Source organism: Fukomys damarensis, unplaced genomic scaffold (assembly GCF_012274545.1).
Source record: "Fukomys damarensis isolate Sample0158 unplaced genomic scaffold, DMR_v1.0_HiC HiC_scaffold_30, whole genome shotgun sequence".
Lineage (NCBI taxonomy): Eukaryota > Metazoa > Chordata > Mammalia > Rodentia > Bathyergidae > Fukomys > Fukomys damarensis.
The window spans coordinates 41,289,016-41,313,271 of NW_022900942.1; the positions used below are offsets into that span (position 1 = coordinate 41,289,016).

The window sequence follows — 24,256 nt, forward strand, 5'->3', positions numbered from 1 at the left end:
TATTGCTCAAGATATCTCAAAGAATTTAGGAACTCTATATCAGGAACCAAGATCAAAGACCAAGTATCAAAATAAAAGATAAAACTAGATCCTCTACTACTCAGCAAATTAAAAGATTCAGAGCCTCTGTGCCCAGAACTGGGGACAGAGACTAAATATTTTTATTTCTTTTATTATATCACAATAACAGAAGCAGAGCCTAAATACATCAAGAAGGTCTAGAAGTTTGTCACGAGACTTACTGTATTAAAACAAAAAGAAAAGGTTAGAGAGTTTTGGATGCTGTTGAGGGAAATCTAATGTTTGAAGTGGAATATTGTCAGTTCATGGGGCAGTTACTGATACATGATGGATCAAAAGACTCGGTAGTTGAAGACCATGCACAATTTTATATCTGTCCAAGATATTTTCCACATCCAAAGGAAGTTCTGGAGGAAAAAGAAACAGTATCTCACTGCAGAATCACATCAACATGGAACATAGTTTTAGAGAATTTGAGGTCTTCTGTTAGTTCTGTTGTTAATTTGCTCTGTGACCTTGAGTGAGTCGCTTCACTTTTAGAGATCCCAAGTGCCGTCACTGGATAACTTCTAACTTTCCTTCAGTTCCTAAGCCTTTAACCAATCCCCTTCTCAGCCACTGAAGAAGCAATATTTGCTTCCTTTTATCACTATTCAGTGACCTTTTTATAGCTATTTACCTGTTTTGGGGTCTACAATAAATATTATGTAGACTCATAGACTGACAGCCATCAAAAAGGGTACAAAGGACAATGTATCAACTTTTCCTGTTTCCTACATAAAAGGTTAAGGCATTTTTTGTACAATATTGTTCATATTTAAGAGGACTTATTTCAGTGACATGTTTAACCTAAGGTTTATTATCTGTCATTGATCATTTCAGAGTTTTTTTCTTCAAGAATTTGGGCTGGGGCCGGGGATTTAGCTCAGTGGTTCCACCTCCTGCCTCACAAGCGCAAGGACCAGAGTTCGACTATCCCCGGTACAAAAAAAAAAAAAAAAAAAAAAAAAGAAAAAAAAAAAAAAGTCAAAAAAAAAAAAAAAAAAAAAAAAAAAAAAAAATCAGAACTAGAATGAGACAGAAGCTGAGGAAAGAAATGTTAATCTCCTGCTCTTATTATCTCCTTGTCCCTCGCATGGACCTTTTCTCACAGCGGAAGTTGCATAACTCCGTGTGTGTGGTGGTGAAGTGGGATATGGAGAAGGGATTTTTAAGCCTTCTGCCCTTAAAGGAAACTGCCTCTAGATCATTGTGACTTTTCTTCTGGTGATACCAGGTCAGCTTGTCTTTGACAGTAGCAATGGCCTGATCTCTCTGTGCTATATTATTATTCAGTTCAGAGCCTGGGGGCCCAAAAGATAGCAAACGCTGACTCTGCAGTCCCCTGGGGATGGTTCATCCAGCCCTCTCTCCCTACTCCCAGACACCAATCCTTTACTTGCTCCTCCCGCAATCCATTGCAGCCAGCCAGAAAATTCAGTGTCTCTCCAAAGCTGACCTACACCATATGGAAACCTAAAAATCACAGCCAGGACTGCCTTGGATCTGTGGAAACGTTAGCTGTAGTCTCCCAAGTCTCCACGGCACTGTACCCTTTCTCGAAGGTCTATTTCTCAGAGTCCAGTGGATTTAAATACCGGAGCTTAACTTGCAGTTCAGAAAATGTCCTATATTTATTTATCTAGGAAATAGGAAGCCTTTCTTATAGCCATCATCGTGTTCCATAAGCTGTCACAGATAAGGTCCCACTCTGAGTCACAAGAGATGGGAAAGGAAATTGACAATAATCTGTTCACTAATGACTGGTGTGCCAAAAAAAAAAAGTTTTTCCTTTAAATTGTTTTAAAGCATTTATGTTTACAGCATTTATGATATCTAACTAGTCCTTGCAATTTGATGCAAAATGGGAGCAAGCACCAAGAATTAGGATCCTTTTAAACTTGATCAATTGAAATTTTTCTGTTTTTCTTTCAGCTATGGAATCTTTCCAAAGTAGTTCCTATAGCAATTTGCAAACACAGGGGACTAGAAAGGAGTCTCAGGTAATATTTCATATCATCATATGATATTTCTGAAATTAAAAAAAAATTGAGAATGACATTAGCTAGAACCCATTCAATTGCTACAGAACCTCACATATACTTGTTGGAACAAACCCAAAAATAACAACAACAAAAATGCATATTGTCTTCTATAACTTGGAACTCCAAAACATTTGGCTTTAGGGATAATTAGACTTATAGTCCCTAATGATGTCATCAGAGTATTTCATTCTCTTTGCTTTTCTTTCCTTTCTATTGATTTTTATTTTTAGGAAGATAGTTTTACAAATGTAGCCCCTCCTGTCAAGGAAGATTACTGTTCCCAAGTATGCTAGCAATATTCTCAAGGAAGTCTCAGACTAACTTCACAACCATCACCTGGACAGAGAGAGAAGCAGTGCCCTGATGGCCATATTTGGGGTACCTGTGCTCCTCAGAGCTGAAAATAGAGTCAGTCCTATGAAAGCCATCAAACAGAAGTATAATGGTTAACTGTCCTGAGAAAAGTTGAAGTATTATATCTAAAAGGGAGAGGAGAGATGTAGGGGAAGAGAGAAGGGTAGGGGAAAGGTAATGAGGGAAAAGAAAAAAATGAGAAAATGAAAAACTGCAAATAAAGTATTTGTAAATAGGGAAGGGAGGAGGGGGTGAAGGGAGGGAGGGTAGGGGTATGGAGAAAAAATGAGAACCAAGACCTGTCATGTAAAGGTACAAGATCCCAATAATGAATGTAACTGTGCTGTATATTTAAAATGTACCAATAAACTCAATGAGGAAAAAAAAAAGGAGAGGAGGAAAGTTTCTGGGCTGGCAAAAATAATAAATGTCTATCATCAAAATGTCTAAAGAACCTGAAACAACGCATTTTCACTTTAAAAAGTAGCTTCTACATGAAAACCAGGCAGGCATTTGTTTATTAGGTGAAAGGAAGTCAGGGAATAGTATTAGAGGATCAATAAAATCACATGTGAATTTTAAAATTTCACTGCCTTCCACTATTTCACTTTTTCATCTATTTCTGTTCTTTAATTAAAGTGGCCTTTGTAAGCCATTCATAAAAACTCATGTCCCCTTGGTAACTAATTAGGCTAAACCCCTCTGAAATTCCTGCCATTGTGCTTGTGCAAAGGCCTTCTGAAAAGTTATCATTTTAGCGGTCCTAGAATAAGGTATCCATGGAAACCTTGAACTTCTAATGCCTAGTGTTTGGCAGGCTCATGTACCTACTGGGCAATTTATTGCTAGGTTACTTCAAGACCAGCACTGGGGCTTGAAATCTGGATTTAGTTGATTCTGATAATTATAATAAACCACTAAACCTATTTTGGCTGATTCTGGTACCATTTTGACAAACTTATTCATAAAAGTAAATATACAAATTTAAGTAGTTTAACTAGTGAGGGTGAGCAGCAAAATCTGTAAAGATAAGTCAGTAGCGAGGAAGAATAGTTCCATTTTCTTATCTCCTAAGATTACCTACATATGCCTACACATGCCACATAGTACAAATATTTTACTATATTTACACACATATTTGTGAGTCTACATGAAAAGCAAAAATGCAACTATGCCTTTATGTTTCTATTTATAGACAGACACAAAAGAATAGTGCTTTCTCTTAGGTTAGGGCTGGGGATCACAGATATTGACATGCTTTGTTCTTTCAGCCTCTATGCTCTCCCCAGACTTAGTATTTCGCTTTTGTCCTCTCGGTATGTGAGGGCTGACCTTAGCAGAAAGTCAGCTGTCTTAAATATGGCAGGCCATCTATCAGTTCCTCCCCAAGCTGTCGGAATTCCTTTTAATCTCACTTGTAATTTTCCAGGGGAGGTTTACAAAAGCCACAAACAGAATTTTAATGTTGTAAAATACCTTTGGAGACAGTAAATATTTCCTTTTACGTGAAGACAGGCTGTAGGTTAACTGGTCTTAGAGAAGATGAAGACATGCTCCGTGTAAAAGTTTGTTGTCCTTAAATTGTCCATGAATTGAGTCATTTGCATTGCTCTTCTGAAATGATTCTATCTACATATACTTACAGCTTAGGCACTGGCATTCTATGCATTTCTTGCTATTGGATTTATAATTTCGGAAGACTTTTCTTTCTTCTGACACAACCAGATTATTAATTACCATTATAATTGCAGAATCTTCACCCCACTAATTTGCAAATGCATTCATTATGTATCCCAAGTATCAGATGAAGAAACTAATGGCAAAATTAATGGGTGTTTCAAGCCCCCAGTGAGAAGAAAATACAGGCTCACAGAAATTCACTGATAAAAGCTAGACAAAATGCTCCTAAATATTAAGACAATAATGACTTTCAAGATAGCTAGATAAATGGACTCTCAAGTTTCTCAAATCAGCTAGTAAGTAAACACTATAAACTAAATACTACTGAATCACAAATTAGTTTGGTAAGTGAGCTTTTGTTTTAATTATTTATGTTAATACTTCATAGCTTTCACAGAGATAACATACTTTGTGAAATAAGAGGGTTAGAAGGAAATGTTGCAGGCAATCCTTTAACAAGTCTGAAGATAAGAGGATGCTATCAGTGATACTGTGAGATTCTGTGGATTTTTTTAGTTCAATTCATTCAACGAATATTTAATAAATTCTTTCTAGTGTTAAATTCTTAGAATTAAAACAAAAAGTGAATGTGACAGTTTCTACCTATAAAGTCCTTGGAAAATATCTAGTGCTGTGATTCGTATCTAAAATGTCACCAAAGACTCATTTATTTCAAGATGGAGCTTTCTGCAGGTGACTGGATCATGAGAACACTGCATTACCACTGGATAAAAGCACTAATGCATTCATGGCTGAACATGCTCTGAGGAGGTGGGACCTGGGTCACCGGGGACATGACTGAGAAGGGTGTATGTGTGTCCTTGGATCCTCCCTTCTCTCTCTGCTTCATGGCGCTGATGGGTTGAGCAGCTTTCAGCCACAGTATTATTCCACCATGATGTTTTTCCCTTAAATCCAGCCAGATATGGTGTGAAGCTACTGGGAATTTGAGGCAAATACATTGTTTCTCTGTTAAGTTGTGGGTGTTAGGAAAGTGACTAATAAATATGGGTTAGAAATGAAGCTCATACTTCACTTCAAAGCCATAGGTCAATAGACATTTGACTTTTAAGGATTGGGGCACACACCTGGTACATGTGTCTGAGAAGAAGTAATGGTACATTCAGTAATGGGCAATTATTCATGAGTAGGTAAGGTCTGCAGAAGATTACAAGTGGATAATACCTGGGCGAATGTCAGCTCTACTGTTAGAAATAAGATGTAGGGGTTAATTTAAGAACAGAAAGTAGGTAGACATGAAATGAGAAAAAGAATACAGACTTGAGAAATTGCTCTAATCAGGAGATAGAGGTAACCTTACATACTTGTGATTGCTATTGCATAAAAGACATAATTTTAGCAAAATGTTTTCCAACTCATTCAGTATAATGTATCAAAAGGAATATTTAACAATTTTAAGGATATATATGACAATAGATAATAGAGTCAAATATATCAGAAATTCTGATAATAGACTGTATCATACTTTATCCTCTGGTGGTCATAAAGACAGAAATAAGACTTCTTAATTGTATCAGGATGCATGATTTGTATATTCAGGTAAGCCAGTCATATGAATCAAATGAATACACAAAAAGTTCCAAATAATACTGCATTTGATGTGTAATAAAGAAATAACTTTATTATATCAAGCATGTGTCTTATTATTCTCAATTTTAAGATGAAGACATTGAGTGTTAGTGAGGATAAGTAATCAAATTAGTAAGTGTCCAAGCTGGGGACAGAATCCTGGCCATTTGATTTCAGAAAACATACTCTTAAATAGGATATTTTTCTCTTTTGTGTCTCAGTGAGACCTGCTGTTTTGACTAACAGAGCCTATGTTCTCAGCTGCGTGTGCAGAGAATAAAGCACAGATAATGTCAGTGAGCTGGTAAGTCGCTGCAGGGATAGTGTTGTTTGCCAGGTGCTCTGACATGACCAGAATCAGGAAGTGAAAACAGGTGTCACCAAGGTGGAGCTGCAGACTCAGGCTGCTGCTTCTTAACAGACTTGTCAAGTTTATCTTCCTGATGCTGGCATGCTGTGTGCCCAGCCACTGAGGCAGGTCATTGTGTTCAGCTGGGGATTGACTGGGCAACGGGGCTTAGGAAGCAACAAATGGAAGGAGTTCTAAGGCCACAGAGGGGCTTAGTGCAACAGTTAAAAGCTGTCAACTGTGCAGCCACGTGAATCTACATGTATTATTTTCCAACTCCAAAGGGATGAGTAGTTGCAGATGTACACTGAATTATAAAATAAACTTCAGGAATATAAATTTTAAAATACAAGTGTAACAAAGCAAAAGTCCCAGCTTCAGATGTTTTTAGAGTCTTCAGCTGCCGAAGGAACAAGGAATAAGGCCTCTACATCCTGCCATCCCATTCCCACACAATCCTGATTGTCCAAGAATTACATCTTCCACCAAAATACACTTGTCCAGTTCAATCTTTTCAGCCCTATTGCATTTGAGGAGAGAAGATAATAGGAAGAAGAACTGGGTATTAGTTTCAACTTCACTATTAAAGGACTATATTATCTTGAAAATTCAGATATCCTTAAACTATTTTAGTTTATTTAATTTTTACGACAGACTTTGGTGTGCATGGCACCCAGGAACAATCTCTGAAATTTAAATTTTTCTCTAAGTGTAAGAAAAATGTAATAAATATGTGCTTACAAAAACTAGATAGCAATTGACAGATATATGGAAAAGACATTGGCAATACTTGGTCACTTAAGATATTCCTAAAGCTATTGTAATGCCAATCCTGAAGTCTTTTTCATTTGTGATTGTATTAGATTTCTCCGGAGAAATAGAGTCAGAACTAGATAGATAGATAGATGATAGATAGATAGATGGATGGATAGATAGATAGATAGATAGATAGATAGATAGATAGATATTGTGGAAAAACTAGCTCAGATTATTATGAAGCCTGAGAAGTTCCACAGTCTGCCATCTGCAAGCTTAGTGGCCCAGGAAAGCCCGTGATATAAATTCAGCCCAAAGTCAAAAGTCTCAAAACTGAGGAAGCCAATGGTATAAAACCTGTTTGGAGTGCAAGCTTGAGAAGCAGAGTGGATGCCTTGGGGTAGAAGATGGATGTCTCTGCTCATCAGAGAGCAAATTAATTTTTACTCTGCCCTTTTGATCTCAGACTTTCAATGGGTTGGATAATACCCACACATATTGATGAGGGCAATTTCTTTTAATCTACTGAGTCTGATGCTAACCTTCTCTGGAAACACCCTAAAAGACACAATCAGAAATGATTATTTACCTGCTATCTAAACATTCTGGAGCTCAGTCAAATTGACATATAAAATTCATCATCATAAGGAAATTCCAAAGCCTTTTAATTTTAGCCAGCTGATGTCCTGTATTCTTTCAAGGACCCAGACTGCTCATTACATTCTATGTCCTGGGAAAGTTATTGACCATATTTCTACGTGAACTTCTGTAGCCTGTATAAGAAACTTTTGAAAGAGAGATTATTTTTCTTCTTAATTTGAGGAAGAGCTTAAAGTTTAGAGGCAAAGTTACTTATCCAAAGTGAGAAATGGTTCTGGCTTTATATTGGTAGCTGGAAGAATAATGTCACTATTGACATGCATTTAATATGTGCTACCCATTGTATTGCCAATAACGTGAAATTATAGAAATGATTTAAATTGCACAGCAAAATATTTACCTTCATGTTGTAGCACTCTTCCTTTTAACAGCTTGAGAAGGACAAATTTGAGCAAAATGAATTTAAAGGTTGGAAAATATGTCAGGGGATAAATTAGCCATAACCTAAATTAAGTCAATGGCTATACAAAGGAGAGAGAAACTGGCACCATAGAGTCATAGGAAATAGAAAGAGAATGAGTGACTGCTAAGAAAAGTGGGAGACCTTAGATTCTAAAAGAATTTCAAAGTGTCTCATCTGGACTAATGGGATTAAGAAAGTACTTACAGAACGTGCACAGGAGCCCCTGAGAATTGAGTGTTTGAGCCAGCAGTCTGAGTCTCATGAGCACTCATAATGACGAAGTCCATGGAAATGACTAAGAAGAGATAAGAAAAAAATGTCAACTGAGCATAGAAACAGTAAAAACCAAGGACAGAATTCAGGGGCATATAACTGAGAACAATGAGTAGGATGATTAGGTAGGATATGCATACAGAATGATTAGACAAAGATTAGGAAATCAATAAAGAAGGAGGTCACCTCAACAGAGAAAAATGATGAAAAGGGGGTAGTCAATTTGTCAAATATCACAAAAGGTAAAAGACTATGGAAAGTATCTCAAGACCGACAGCAAGAATGTTATTTATATCTTTGCAAAATATGTGAGGAGAATGAGGGAGGACAGGATTCAGATTGGAAATATCACTGCAAAATTTAAAAGTGACTGAAAGAAGCCAGTACATCAATGTACGATGTATTTTAAATTTGTGTATCCTTCTTTCCATCACTTAGGTGTCCCAGCCCTACCCTTCCTCTCTGGAAATTTCTACAGAAACTTTCCTAAATATTCTACATGTAGTGGTGAAAAGAATGACAGATAAAGGAAAGTGAATATAAATGGACTCTTAAAATAGATGAAACATATATTTTCCTGAGAAAAGGGAGGCTATTAGGAAGAAAGGTTAAAAATATAAAACAGAAAGAGGGCAACTAATGCTACAAGATTGAAGTAGATAAAAGGGAACTCGGGCAGAGTTCTGCATAGAGGGAAGTATTATATTCCACAGATATCAGTAACTTTCCTTTTTTGAGGTGAGAAAGAGTGAAATGCCTAATGAGACAGATGAATTTCTAGGTGATAGACCAAGATGTTAAAGTCATTCTTTTTTATGTATTTTTATTTCCCCACTGAGGGAAGTAAGAGTGTGGGGCATCTGGTGAAAATAAGAATAGGATCATAGATCTGAGTAAAAACTGAAGTTTTTGAAAAACCAAATAAGAAATAGGAAAGAATGCTTGCTAATAATAAATAAAACTATTGACAAGAGCATTGATGGTTCTGCTAAGGCTGAAAACTAAATTTATAATGGTTCCAAAAGCACAGGCATATATACTTTTCAAGAAATTTTCGTGTCTGTCCCCATAAGGTCAGAAAATAAGGAATGCTTGTTTTCTCCTTCTGTAAATTCCAACATTAGAAATCATATCGAACTTACTTTGTTCAAGTCCATGCTATTTTTCATGGCATGTCTTTTCAGGATATGGCTCAAACTGACACATAGTTTGATTGTGAGCTTGGAGGAACTCTGATAACTCCGTGAAGCCTCAGGCTTCCTTCCTATCTCATCAGTGTCATCTGCCACTCACTATAATCCCCAGACTCCAAGCAAGCGCCATAACCTTTATTATTTTTCTGTCTAGAGATTCTGCGGGGCACATATTACATGCTGAAGCCATTTGTAATCGTGCCTTTGTGATGTTTGAAATTTGTTGTGTGAACATTTTAATGGAAAAAATGTAAAACCTTCAGTAATTCAAGCGAAATTCCAATTTGTGAGTTCTCTGGCTACTGATGGAGAGTTTCTGTCATAGTAATTAGTTCCTCAGGAGTCACCTTTCTGTTCATTTATTCACTCATCCATTCATTGAAAAGAGATTTGCTGAACACAGTTCATGTGCGAAGCATTGAGGTCCTATGGAGAATTCTGTGTCCTTTGCTCTCGTGGTCTTGTATTCTCCAAGGGACCCAGATATTACACAGTTGTACAATTTATTACTTAATTATAATTGTAGTATGTGTTACAAGTATAGCACTCCTATAAATTTCCTCTTTCTGTTTTTGCCTAATAGATATTTATTAATGTAATAAATTAACCAATACAATTTTAATTCCTAAAGAATAAATTTTACAGCCACTTGGAAAACTTAGCTATTCATAATAACTAATTCCTTAAAGGATCACAATAATCATTGACTTAATATGCATTAAATATATACATTTATTTACTAGTGCAAATATATGAAGATATGAAGATAGCCATACACATATATTTATAAATATTCTTACCCATACCTATTCATGAATGTATCTTATACACTCTGCCTATATTTATTGATTTACAATTTTAAAATAATATTTTAAAAATAAAGTCCCTAGGAGAAAACTTCAAAAAAGAAGCCAAACATTGCTGTTAGCAAAATAATTTAGCTTTAACCTTCTCTTTTTTCCCTCCATAGCAACCACTGGCTGTCATGGCAACCTTTCCCCCCAGCACACCACAGCTTCTTGGATGAAAAGCACAAGACCTTGGAGACTTCAAAAGTCTCTTGTATAAAGGAGTCTAAACCCTTTACCCTAGAGCCATTACCATCCCTTGCCTCAGAACCACTGACTATACCATTTAGTTTATTATGTCCTGCTTTTCTATCTATTCAATCAATATCACTCCGGAACACCGGGAGAGAAAAACCCATTCATTTCCTTGCATAGAATAGGCATCAAAAAATAAAAATGTTTAAATTAATTGATTGGGTTTCAAATAAATTTCAGATGGATCCAAGTAAATCGGGCAAATAACCTTGGTAATTTCTTCTGATTGTGCTCTTATTTGTTCCCATCCTTGTGCTCTTGTCTAAACAACATCAACTACTAATACTTCCTAGGTCTTTGTTATTCCTTCTCCCTGAGCACTTTTCCCTACCAACCTGGGTAATTACTACTTGTTCAGGTTAAAGCTCCTTTCCTTAGCTGAGAATCACTAAATGTTCTGGGGAAACATACTTGTAAATGTCATTTAGTGCCCTATCTTTGCTGCCGCTGTCATTGATCAGAAATTTCCTTTTAATTTTTAATTGCCCAAATTGACAACCAGCTTCTCTATTATTTTAACCCCAGATTTATTTCCATGGCCTGGGTTTCTGTGATATCATTCTATAAACTTTGTGGGCCTACTAAAGGCCAGTGACTATGCTCGGGGAGAAGTTACACTATCAAAGGACACATACACACATACACACACGTATAAAATTCTTGCAATAACTAAGTTTAATCTGTGCTGGAGGGAGACAAAAAATAAACATATAAATTGGTGAAATGATTTCAAGGAGTAATTGAGTGCCCAAAAATAAATAAGGCAGAATAATAGAATAGTATTGCTGGTAAGGCTCAGAATACTTTTGAGAGAATGGTTAGGCAAGGTGCCTAGTGGAGATGATAATCCATCAAGTACTTCATGGTGATGTCCCAGGAAGAAAACAGCCTGGAGAACTTGAGGGAGCATATTACAGACGGGGGGAACAATACATATGGATCCTTGAGAGCAGGGAGATAGCAGTGGGCATATGTGGGTGTAATCAGTAGGTACAGGAGCAGAAGCGAGAATGGAATCAATCGGGCTTGAGAAAATGGACAGAGGCCATATCATGTTGAATTTATAGATCACAGTGAGAACTAGAAAAAAATTTAAACAAGGTTACAGTATGACTTAAAGAAGATGAAAATATCTTCTGATGTTCCTTTCAAATATCATAACCATAAAAGTGACACTTACTGGGTATACATAGTATGTCAGGACCTATGCCAAGTGCTTTTTATGTAATAGCTCACTGAATCCTAATATTAATTTTATAAGATAGAATTTTACAGATATATAAACTGAAGAACAGAAAGTCTAAGACATTCCTTAATACCCTATAACTAGAAAATGGATAGCTAAAATATGTATCTTGAAAATCGGACTAAAGAATCCACACTCCTACACACTGTTGCAAGACTTTTCAGTAACTTACTAAAGCCAATATAATAGAAAAATTAAATCTGGAAATAGTATCTTGGCCTCTGGAATTTCAATTTGATGAGCACATTATAATGAACTCTGTGGTCACTAATGGGAGCTTATGAGATGTCATTTTTTCACCATCATCAAAATTAAATATTTAATGAACATCTGTCACCTGCAGTGTTTGTGGCTAATGACAATGAAGATTACCAAGAAGGACAAAATATGGTTTTTGCTCTGCTACCTTATAGTTTGGTTGATAACAGTTGGCTGTCTGCATCTATGAATTTTACTGGCACATTTTTCTTGAAATTTTCCCCTGCAGAAGATAGTACAAAAAAAATTGCATATCTTATTTATATTAGGGCAAGCATTATAAGTAGTCTAGAGATGAATTAAAGTATATGGAAGGATATGCATAGGTTACATGCACACGTTTTATGCCATTTTATATAAGAGATTTGAGCATCCGTAGATACTGGTGGCTGTGAGCATCCTGGAAAGAAATAATCCATGAATACCTAAGGAAGAGTTTAAATTATGAGGTCCATGAACCTCCATCCTGAGTAACAAATTGCACAGTAAAGTTTAAGGCCACCAAGATCACCAATAGTCTGGGTTGGTCAATGAAGATGTGAGTAAGAGACGAGGGAACAAAATTTACGGGGGTGAGGGTGCAGCACCAATATGCATAGGCTCTTAATGAAAAGATTTCTGTAGAAGCTAAGTAGCCCCCAAGATGTTAAAGTTACTCAACGGTCTAAAGAGTTACCAACAAACCCATGACCAACTTTCCAATATGGTTTCCTGGCCTCACCTGTCTCAAGACCTCAGGCCAAATATGGGATCTTGAAATCAAGACAGAATGCTTTTCCTTTTCCCTATCAATGAGACAGGTAGGAAGGGTCTTGCTCTCCTTTTACACAGGGTAAGATAAGGGGGCTCTAAGAAGTCAAAGGAATTTCCAGCAAGATACTGACATCTCTTTCCCACTTCCACTTAACTTCCTCCAGACTTGCCCATTGCCTAGAAAAGAGAGCTGAGGTGCCAAGTTCGAGGCCCCCATATGACTTCATCTGATGGGGGCATAGTTGCCAGTGTCTTGCTTTGGTTTTCTTTTAGCACTTAAAGAATTTGAAATTGTACCTGAATTCTTACAATGGAAGATTGTATCTTAGAGGTCTACCTCAGGTGAAATAACGTTAACATATCAAAAACACTTTCAAGGGAAAAGGTCAAGGAAATGGAAAGGCTACATCACAACTTATCAAAACCAATGATATCACTAAAAATAAAAATTGAGTAACTGTCACTTTCCATGCAAGGAAACAAATCAAATATTTTGGTCTCAATTTTCCCCACAAAAGCGTAATTCCTGTTGAATTGATTATGTGGGCTGTATAATGCAAATTAATAGCTCTATGGGCAATAATGGAGTGAAACACAAAGAAACATAAAAAAAAAAAACTATATAGCAAATCCCAAAGAGTTCACTCTTGACCTAACCATTTTACCAATGCCCAGTAGACTTAACCACGAAGATATTTTGCTTGCAAAGCTTCCACTGGGAGAATGAGGCTCATGTTTCTCCTCAGTCAAGGTTAGCAAATGTTGCAGAGTGGTTACCAGAGCTTTCATTTGTGTTGCTAAGAATCATAAAGCTTACTAGGCAACCACCATTACCCTGACCACCTTAGCAATCATTTAATTTCATTTATTTTACTTTTATTGAGCTCAGGTAAAAGCTGTATGGAGCCGGGAAGCTCCTGATTTCAGCAAATTGCTGAGGCTGGAGCTCTAATTGGCCAGCGTGCTTGTTGCTTCCCTTCAGCAGCTGGGCCTGGTCTAGAATAGCTCCACTTGTTTTGTGCCTCAGCGGTCTCATCAATGCCCCATGCAGCTGTGACTGCGCACGCTAATGCCTCCTCTGGCAGATGGGAAACGGCATTTCATGGAGTGACTGGTGTACTACACGGCGATCTTCCTAGGTGAAAAGGTCATATATATTAAAAAGATGATCGCCTTGGGTTATTGAAATTTTCTATCACCTGTATGAAATACTTTCTTTTTTTCCTGCTATTGCCTTCTGAAGCCTCCAGGTGGCACATTAAATCATCAACCTCCAATATTTGCAATGGAGGGGCACAGGGTTAAAATGGCATCACCATCGCTTGCCCTCAACCCACACAAATAATTATTTTGCAGCGTTTATTCGACCTTCTGTGGTATTTTCTGAAAATTTGCTTTCTATAGAAATACAATATAAAATACTGTATGCCACGTATTTACTATTCCAAGAATCATCCTAAAACCTTACACCAGAATCATCCATTAAATATATATGGAATACTAAGAAGAAATCCTAGAAAGGCCCTATGAAAAACAAAAGAAGAATTGGAAAAAATGCTTGATGGAAAGAGAATCTGATGGATGTGTTACTTAATTAGATGTGCGAGTTTGAATCATTTAAAACCAGTTTTTAACCTTTCTGGGTGTGAAACTCCTGATTTAAAAAATAAGAAAATTTAATTCCCTTCTAGTTCTGAGAAGTTGCAATATGATGTACATAAATATTAGTGATTTAAAATATTAGATTTAACTTGAAATTTGGATAAGGTATATTAAAATCATTGTTTTTGTTTTTTAAATTTTCATGAATACACCTTGCAATAGGTGATCACATTCATCATGTGGAATCGGTATATGTAATAAAACATAATAATTCTTTTTACTTCCTCTTCCTTTCCAGTTCCTCCACCTTCGCTTTATGTCATGTTCCCCTTTCCAATTGAAAAAGATCTACTCCATATTATTTACCTTTTATTTTGCTCTTTAGATTATTTCTACTTTGGGCTTCTCACATAAGATAAACTATGTGGTATTTAAACTTGTATGTTTGAAATATTTCAATTTGGTTTATTTTAAATTCTAATGGAAACTTCTACTTCTTTACATACATTCTGGATCTGAACCAGTCAGAATGCCATGGTGGAATGTTGGGATCCTAAAACTATTCCCTCTAATACTATTTTAATAACTGTGGCCTCAAACCGACCATAATTACTAAACATAAAACCCAAACATCTGTAACAGTTAGTGTTTATTTGGACATTTTATACATGGTTGGACTCAAGTTCTCCAATGAATACATAGTCTCTAGGTGTAAGATCAAAACTAGTGATAACAAATGCATAGTTTGTTAATACTGGTATGACGCAATGCCACGCCAAGAATATACCAAGCTCCCATATCTACGTTTGCTTTTTTTCTGTGTTCTTTTCTGCATTGTACCTCATGGAATTTTACTGGAACGTAGAAATTTGTTTTAAAAACTATGTGCTCACTTTAATATTTTTCTTAAAAAAATGAAAAGATCAAGTCACTGATCTAATAAGAACGTTTTAAAGAAAATATAGAACACATCAAATATTTCACTGTTTGATTTTTATTTATATTTCATGATGATGAATGTGGAAATTATTGCGTCAGTCTCAATTAGATAACACAGAATTCATATTCTGATAATTAGTCTAAAATATATACAAACACATTTCCTGCTTTGAAATTGAGGGTTCATAATTCCTAAACTTTTTAACAAAGTCATGAGTAGCCACAGAGTTACTCTTCAACTTGCCACAAATATTCAATTATGTCATCGATTAAATATACCATTTGACATTAAGAAGATCTACATAGAATTTTGATTTCTAACTTTATTTCAGTTTGAGTTTTATTATTACCTTAAATTTTAACTAAGTTTTGATGTCTTTAATGATTTTTATGGTGTTTACATTTTAATATTTAGGACGTAAATATTATGTGCAGAGATATGAATATATGTAAATACATGTCTAAGTAAATGAAAATTTTCAGGCATTCTTTAAAAAAATGTAGAATTACCTAAAGATTTAATTCCGATGTTTTTCTTACTTCTACTCTCCACTACAAAATTCTCTTCTGGTACCAGATGAAATAACCCCATTACTCTTGGTCAAAAGGAACCCTAACTGATAATGCAATGGGGGACACAATTGTGACACTTTAAGTTCTCAGTGTTATGGAATTCCACTCAAGACTTCATCAAGTTCCCAAATATATGCCAGGTGTTTTTCTGGGTTCTTTGTTATATTGTTCAGCTGATTTGTCTGTCCTGTAACTAAAGCTGCATTGTCTGAATTTAAGGTTCTCCATTGAAGTCAATAGCTTGCTCATTAAATCAGAATGTCTACATTTTTCTAAAATTTACAAGAAATGTTAAAAATCATCTAAAGCTTTAAATAATCCTGTAAGATTTGGTGTGTTGTATTTTCACTTTCATTGCACTAATCAGTTCCATATATTTTCTAATTTCATATACTTCTTGACTGTTTAGAAATATATTTTCCCAAACATTTGTGGATTTCCTGGTGACTGTTGTTTTACTAAGTTTTGACTTAATTCAATTTGCTTGGGAATATGCTGTGATACTTATCCCTTAAAATATTTTGAAACTTGGTTTAGTATGAAGTCAATAGCTATAAATGTTCAAGTATTACTCACTGGGGATATATATGTGTGTGTGTATATGTGTATATAAATGTTATACATAACAAATATAGAATGCATCTATATATGTAACATATATAGAATAACATACATATATAATGTTATTCTTTGTTCAAATATTCTATATTCTTATAACTTTCCCATCTTTATTCTTTCAGTTCCAAAAAGAGATGTCTTAAAAATATTTTACTACAATTTTGGCCTTTTTTTCAAATAAATGGGCAATATATTTTAGTTCATATAAATTTATATATTGCCTTCCTGAGAGATTGATGTTTTTCCAGTTCTGGATTATACCTAGGGCCTTTGCACTGACCTACATCCCCAACCATTTTTTTTTTTTTTTAATCTTGAGACAGGGTAGTGCTTAGAAGTCATTAAATTGTCCTGACTAGACTCAATTTTGTATTCCTTCTGACTCAGGCTCCCAGAGTGCTGGGAATACAGACATGTGATACCACATGTACCTGGTAGATTGATATTTTTATCATTATAAAATAATTTCTTTTAATTGTAGTAATTTTTTCACTTACTCTCAACTCTGATGTTTACGTCACTATTTCAGCTTTCTTTTTGTGTGATTTTTCTATGCATTCTATATCTTTATAATTAAAGCATTGCAACTGCAAGTAATTTTTAAAAAGTCAGCTCTGGAAATCTATTTTTTCAAGTGGAGAATGTACTGAATTTATAAATACTTGATTGTGATAGTCTTATTTTTCATAATCCTTTGGGCAATGTGGCCATGCTTGAATGTGAGCTGAGTATACAACCTGTCTTAATGGTTTTTATTTCTCTATACATCTTTTAACCATTAGGATGTGGGTAAAATTATCTCTGCCCCTTGTGAACCTGCCATCATGGAATCATTATATCCAAGATAGGAAGTGCTCTATAAGCTTTATTTCCAAACTAACAGGGTAAATGGAACAAAGTTACACTCAATCAACAGCCTGGGTATTCAAGCTGCCAGAATCTACTCCCATTTACTAAGCAGCACTTCATGTAAACAGCAAATATATTTTCAAATCACACAGATATTGAAGCTTTTTTGGTATGTAAATGTAACCTAATGAGAGCAGATTACTATATACAATGATGCCAGACATGTGATATTTCTAAGTGGGAAAATTCTTATAGGTGACCAAAAAGTAATTGGAAATCCATGTTACACGATGTCAAAACAATAGATTATCACTTGTCATAACTTGTCAAGCAGAAAAGTTACTTAGTAAACTTATAACTGTTTAACTACTGGTAAAACAGAATGTTAGCAGCTTTAGTCAGTTTTTAAGATACATATTAACCATTAGAAAATAAAAATGAACACATTAAAAAATATTGGTGTATTTACCAGCAACAATGAAAGAGAGAGCACAAAACCTACACAATGTCTTTACAGGTTAAAACATGACAACTCCTCATCTCTGCATTAAAGCTCTTGGTGAAACTAATCTGTAATGGATCAGAGCGAAGAGTGCATTTTGGTGTCATAGACCTGTTAGATTTTTTTCACTTCTGCTCAACCACTTTCTAGCCACATGGTGCAGCCATCTTTTAAAATCTATTTTTTGTTCTGATTACAATTAGCAAATGTCAACAGCTTAAAATAATAATTCTTTCTGAATTATGCCTTATATCAAACATAGGTATATGGGGGAGGTCTAATCATTGGAGTTCTAACTGCATCCCTCAGACCCCAGACTGATGCTTTATGGGAACACTACATTTTGAACAGAAATGTTAACATGAGTTATGGTTACACAATCTAGACTTCAAATATGTGTGCATAATTTATTTTCACGTATTAATTATTATTAAACCTTGAGTAATTTTCTTGATCATTATTTTAAACTCTTGAATACCTCTAATGTTCACAGGTATTAAGAGCTCTGGTAGATACAAAACGGACAAGAAATGGGGCGAGGGACCTTGCTGTAGTCAGTGTACAATCTCTAGAAGATCTTGTACAACTGCATGCACCACAGCATGGGAAGTGTCACAAATGGGCTCATGAAGCCTTAAACATGCTCTCAGTGCTGGAGTAGAGAGATACTTATTAAAATGGTGTCATTTTGCTTCTGATTTCTCATTTGTCTTTCCCGATCAGAAGGTCTAGGAGTCTTCCTCAAAACAAATTCTCAGATTATGCATTTATCTCTTTAAACCAAAGCTCACAGATTCTAGAAAAGACTTGCTTTTTGTTTTTGCTTTTTTGTTTGTTTGTTTGTTTGTTTTATTCCAGAGCCTCTCCCTGCCTCTCTTTTTAATATAATTTATTTTTCCTTTAGGTCTCTACAGAAGAAGGCTGGAGTCTTGCCAGAGAATATAATTGTGCTTTTTTTGAGACCTCTGCTGCCCTCAGATTCTGTATTGATGATGCCTTTCATGGCTTAGTGAGAGAAATTCGTAAGAAGGAATCCGTGTCATCCTTGATGGAAAAGAAACTGAAGAGAAAAGACAGTCTGTGGAAGAAGCTAAAAGGCTCACTGAAGAAGAAGAAAGCAAATATGACATGAAGTCTTTGCCTCTGAGTCCCCCACACTCCTAAATTTTGTCAGTCAGACAATTCTGGATGTAGCGTTCTGCTCCAATATTCTCTGTCTCTCTCTCTTTTAAATATCTTCCTGTAGGTAAAAGTAAGAGCTGCATAACTGTACCTCTTGAGGTAGTTGTTTTGCTTTGAACAGTAGGATAGATTTTGTCATTCAACCGGATATGCTGTTTAGTTTTTACAATATATTACAAAATAAAATTGACATTCCAATTGCCTCCTTTCCCTTTAAAGAATCTAGCTTCATTTGGTATGCTGTCTGGTTTTAAAGGAAATATGCAAAACTGCAACCAGAATGATAAAAAGCTCAGGGGATCTGCCTTTGCCTGATAACACTGGTAGTTTGCATTTCAGGAATCTCTGTAAATAATGGGGAAGCTCAGGAAATAATTCAGAACAGAAATCTGCATCCTACTCTCTCCTCAAGTGTAGATGCCATAGTGCCTTTTCTTGAATGGTCCAGAGATGAATGATAGAGAGAGGATTAATAATAGGACACAGATGTGGATCATTGAAAAGCTAAAATAAAATATCCTTGTATTTACAGTGCTGTGCTTTTGCTAAATGACTGCACTAAATTCACTGGCCTGTGGCAAAATGATATTGTCTCTGAAGTGGGAAGAGAAGAGCATTATGAATTTGGTGGTTCACACAGTCATGGAAGAACCCATGGCTCCTTCTGAGTGAGAATTCTCTTCGAGGACTATTTCACTCACATTATTTACCATCAGCAGAAATGACTCCAAAAACTCACTATTCTTTTTATATTGCCAAAATCTCCCTTTATTTCCTGCAGAAAAATGTCATGAGATGCCACAAATTAGAAGCTTTTTTTTCCTGTTACTTTTACTGTGGGTCATAGTATAAAATGGCATTGCCCTTCTGCTCCTTTTTCTCATTGTGTGAATTGGTTTATTTGAATTCAAGCTGAGAGAGCGCATGACCAGAAAGGACATTTGTGAATGTTTAATAGACACGTGTTAAGAAAAACTATAAGGCTAAGTGTGAGGTGGAATCCATCAAAACAATCTTCATGAGTTTGGGGCAATTTCTATCATAAATTAGGGAACAGTAGGGAGCAGGGGCAAGATTATCATTCAATGTTCAATCACTTATCTTTCATTCATTCGCAATATCTGTGACCCTTGCTAAACTCTGAAAGTGTAAGACTGAATGATTCAGGAGAGAGCTTTGTCTTCCTGTAGCTTAATATTTACCTGGGAGATTCACTCCACTGAAAGAATAGCAGTGGGATTATAAATTCTTACCCAAGAAACATACATTTTTATCATACTATAGATCCATCTAAAAGGGAGTTTTAAAATTATCAATTTCTAGTTGTTGGACTAAAATCAGTTTTCAGAATATCGTAATTGTGGGACCTTTTACTGCTTGGAGCTGGGGCTTTCTCAAACCCACACAGACTTCTCTATTCCTACTCCTAAACCCTGGGATCAAGGAAATTAGCGCACACTTATCTTTGGTTAGTAATTACTGCAACTATGCCTTTTAGAGTTTTTCTCAAATCACATCTTTATGGAGCATAAACTAAGCAGTTTTCTCCATCTTCAGTTTCTTCTAAAAACAAATGCATTGTACCTTGTCATTCCAATGAATTTATAATTCAATTAGCAAAAGGGCAGGGGATTTAGCTCAGTGGCACAGTGCCTACCTTGCAAGTGCCAGGTCCTAAGTTCGATTCCTGGTACAAAAAATAAATAAATAAAACAAAGAAAAAAGAACAAAAATGGAGATGTCAAAATGATTATAATATTTTCTTTATTTAAGTTATATTTTTAACTAATAGAAAAATATAATTAGTATATTAATTGGGTACCATGTGAAATGATTTCTTTTAGTCACAGCTGGTTCTTGGTTCCTCCATTCTTTATGGTGAAATGTTTAAACCTTTTCTTTAATTCTCTGAACTGGCTCACTCACCTCCAGAGTGTTCTTTAGATTCTATAAGCCCCAGCACTGGAACTCCTCCATCCCTGTGATTGCTTCCTTCCAACAGTGCCTCCTTGTTTGCCAGAAGATAAGTTCTGGAAACAATAGTTAGCAAGAATTTTTCTATGTCAGCCAACATTTTTGTAAATCTAATGATCGTTCTATACAGAAATGATACTGTCTGGTGCATCTTCTAACACCAAAAATGCTTCATAAATTTTCTTGTTTATTTCTTTAATTATTAATACTTTTGGATTTGGCTCAAAAATTTTGTACCTCCTTTTATTCTTACACTCTTTCCTTGAATAAGTAATTTATTTAATTTTAAAGAATTTAATAATAATGAATAATTTACAGAAATAATCTGTGTGGCTTAAAAATTACCTACTGAGTTCAGCTTGGGGGCACATTCACCACATCCAATCATTTTGTCATATACTAAAAAGGAGGTTTGCGAATTATCACTCAAATTTAAAGTACTTGATATAATTATCACCAGCAGAAATGGCATACTCTAAACATATTTTAAACCAAACTTTCCTGTACAAAACTGGCCTGAAAGAAATATTTAATAAGGAGTTTAGAAGGAAGATTCTGGTAAGTGACAAATTGTTTTTTACTACGTGTGTTTTTCGTTAACATCGTTTATATATTGCCGTGATAAAATAATTTGTTACATCAATGAAAAATGATAATCAAAGATACCAATTTTGTTTTCAGGAGGCAAAAACATGGACAGCTAGGGTCAGCATCACTCACACCATTGTCCGATATATAAGGAAGAGAAAGCTGCTTTATTTCCCTATAACTCCTTTGGTTTTTTCTCATAAGCCCTTGACTAATGGATATCTGGTGGCAGGGAGGGCTACATGTGAATAGAATTCAATAATTTATAAAGTTTCTTTAGCAAACATAAATTCTGCTTGATGTACAAAGATCAGAAGTTGATCATTCAGAGTCTTTCCTTATTTGCTGTCCTTTTAAAATCTTGATAAAAGAGAAAGGCTGTCCTAGGAGATTTTTTGGCATTTATTGTCCTCTCGTCTTTTAAGATCTGAAACATTCTGTGCGTGTGTGTGTGTGTGTGTGTGTGTGTGTGTGTGTGTGTGTGTGTGTGTGTGTGTGTGTGTGTGTGTGTGCGTGTGTGTTTCTTTAATCAATTGTCTTGCCTAATTCTGTTTACTGTTTTGGGTCAGTCATCCTGTTTACTGTAGTAGTAATAAGCAAATGGCCCTTGGTGAGCAGGCATTCTACTGGAGTCCACAAACTTTTCCTTTTGCTAGGCTCTCAAGATCTTTCCCAACATATTCTTTTTTTCTGACCCTAGTCTACTTCTTTAAGTAATTCTGACTCCCTTTAAGATCTCTTACATGACTCAAAGAGGATATACGTATTGTTGAGCAATACCTCAGTGCAGTTCACCTACTTGTCTGCCCTCATTTCTGTCTAGCCCATATGGGGAAGTCTCAAGAAGTAAACCTCATTTTAAGTATTCTTTGAAAATGGATATGTACCCTCAAACCAGTCAAAATGTAGATTAGCTATAAACACTTGAGTATGTCCACAGTTGTAGGATTATAGTCAGCGATCCTAGTGTTTTAAAATTTCCCTGTGTGTGCTAGTAAGCAGCTTTATACCAGTCTTCACTCTATAGGTTCTGAGACAGAAGGTTTGCAAAAAGATTCTGGCGAATGACCAGCGTGTTTATTTAAATATATGTCTTCTACAAATCACGTGCTGCATGAGTCAGCTGTTTTTATTTCCCTCATCACTAAGACCCAACATCTCAAACCCTCAAACTGAAGGACAGCTTTAAATTGGGTCAGAGTTCAGTCCATCATCTACTGGCTCCATAAAAAGGAATACGGTGGTGGAAGCGCATTTCAGAGCAAATATGCTCATTCTAGACAGCTGGGGAACAGAGAAGAAAAATAGCACCAGAGGAGAATGAGTGAGGAACCATATACAGTACCCAAGGCCACACCTCCATAGCCCACCCAAACACACCCAGGAGTCCACACTACTAATCTGCTGGGTGTTACTCAAAAAAGTTGATACATTATGATTAATCCATTCCTTTGCAACTTCATACCTAAACACAGCTCCTTAAATCATACTTAATCTCCAAGGAAAGACAATGGCAAGTTCATAATTCCACCTAACAAAATACAACCATCCTGTATACAGCTAGAATTACGATAATCCTTTCCCCAAAGTATCAATAGTTTCAGCAATTTTCAAGTCCAAGTCTCTTATGCCACTCAAGGCAAACTCTGAGCTGTGAAATTGTGAAAACCAAGAATGGCCTACACAATGTCAAGGCACAATGGCACAGGGTAAACATTACCATTTCAAAAGGGGAAAAAAAAGAGTGATAGAAAAGCATTAAACAAAAACAACACTGTAATGCAGCAGGGAAAATATTAAATTCTGCAATTCTATTCTTGGCATTTAAATAGTAGTAAAAAGCGAGTTCCAATGGGATTGATAATGCCCATGCCTATGACCTTGCCAGTTGCAGCCAACATTGACAAGCTTTTGTCAAAAGACATTCCATTTTCTGCAACTCTCTTTGGCTCTATTCCTCAGCTTTATGGATTATTCTCTCAGTGGTGTCTTTCCTGGCCTTTCATCCCTTTCTCTGAAATCTCGGAAGTCATGTCCCTAACCCCCCAACTATTATATCCTGCATACCAGTAAAACTAATATCATATTGCAATGTCAAAGTCTGTGTTCATCATGAACCATGGTAGAAATTGTCTCTGAATGCTTGGATGGCTGAGCACTTTAAAATCAATCCCGAGAACCAATTCTCTCCAAACATTCTTAAACAGACTCTTCTTAAATGGAAGAGACTTTCTTCACAAATGAAAGACTGATAATTTTCCACCCTTGGGCCTACAGTGAGTGGGGCTTTTGGATTCCTGAGATGCCATCAAGGTATCTTTCATCTTGTTCCTGTAGAAAACACTTTGTTTCTTTACAATGCTGCTAGTCTTTTTAGCATCCACACTTAATTTTGACCCAACTTTACACATGGCTCCTTCTGAGCCAATCTTTAAGTTTTTCAAACAGTTTTGCTCTGTCTTTTGCCTTAAATGCTCACTGTAAATCTAGTGAGAAGCAGCTAGATGTAACATGCCACATCTTGAATATTGGGATGCTTTGAATTTTTTTTTCTATCAGGTCAGTTAATAAGTCCATCACCCTCAATCTCAGTCTCCTGCAGTTTCAGGACACTGGAAAAATATGAACAAATTTTATCACAGAGCAAAACACACATGGTGTGTAGTCCATCTGCAAATACAGTCCTTGTTCCTAACTTCTGAGCCA

At 35.8% G+C, this 24,256-nt stretch overlaps 1 protein-coding gene and 1 long non-coding RNA gene across 4 annotated transcripts in view; both read left to right on the top strand.

The window, feature by feature from the left end:
- The window catches only part of Rit2 (Ras like without CAAX 2), a 355,066-nt gene extending 335,590 nt beyond the window's left edge, over positions 1-19,476 (top strand). For both annotated transcript variants that reach the window (XM_010616572.2, XM_033757464.1), the window contains exon 5: positions 18,711-19,476. In XM_010616572.2, the coding sequence (XP_010614874.1) occupies positions 18,711-18,938 (228 nt within the window). In that variant the 3' untranslated portion in view covers positions 18,939-19,476. The remainder of the gene's footprint in view (positions 1-18,710) is intronic.
- Positions 19,477-21,346: 1,870 nt separating this feature from the next.
- LOC104856948 overlaps positions 21,347-24,256 on the top strand; it is a 70,666-nt gene continuing 67,756 nt past the window's right edge. For both annotated transcript variants that reach the window (XR_004514815.1, XR_778745.2), the window contains exon 1: positions 21,347-21,520. This is a non-coding gene — a long non-coding RNA (uncharacterized LOC104856948). The remainder of the gene's footprint in view (positions 21,521-24,256) is intronic.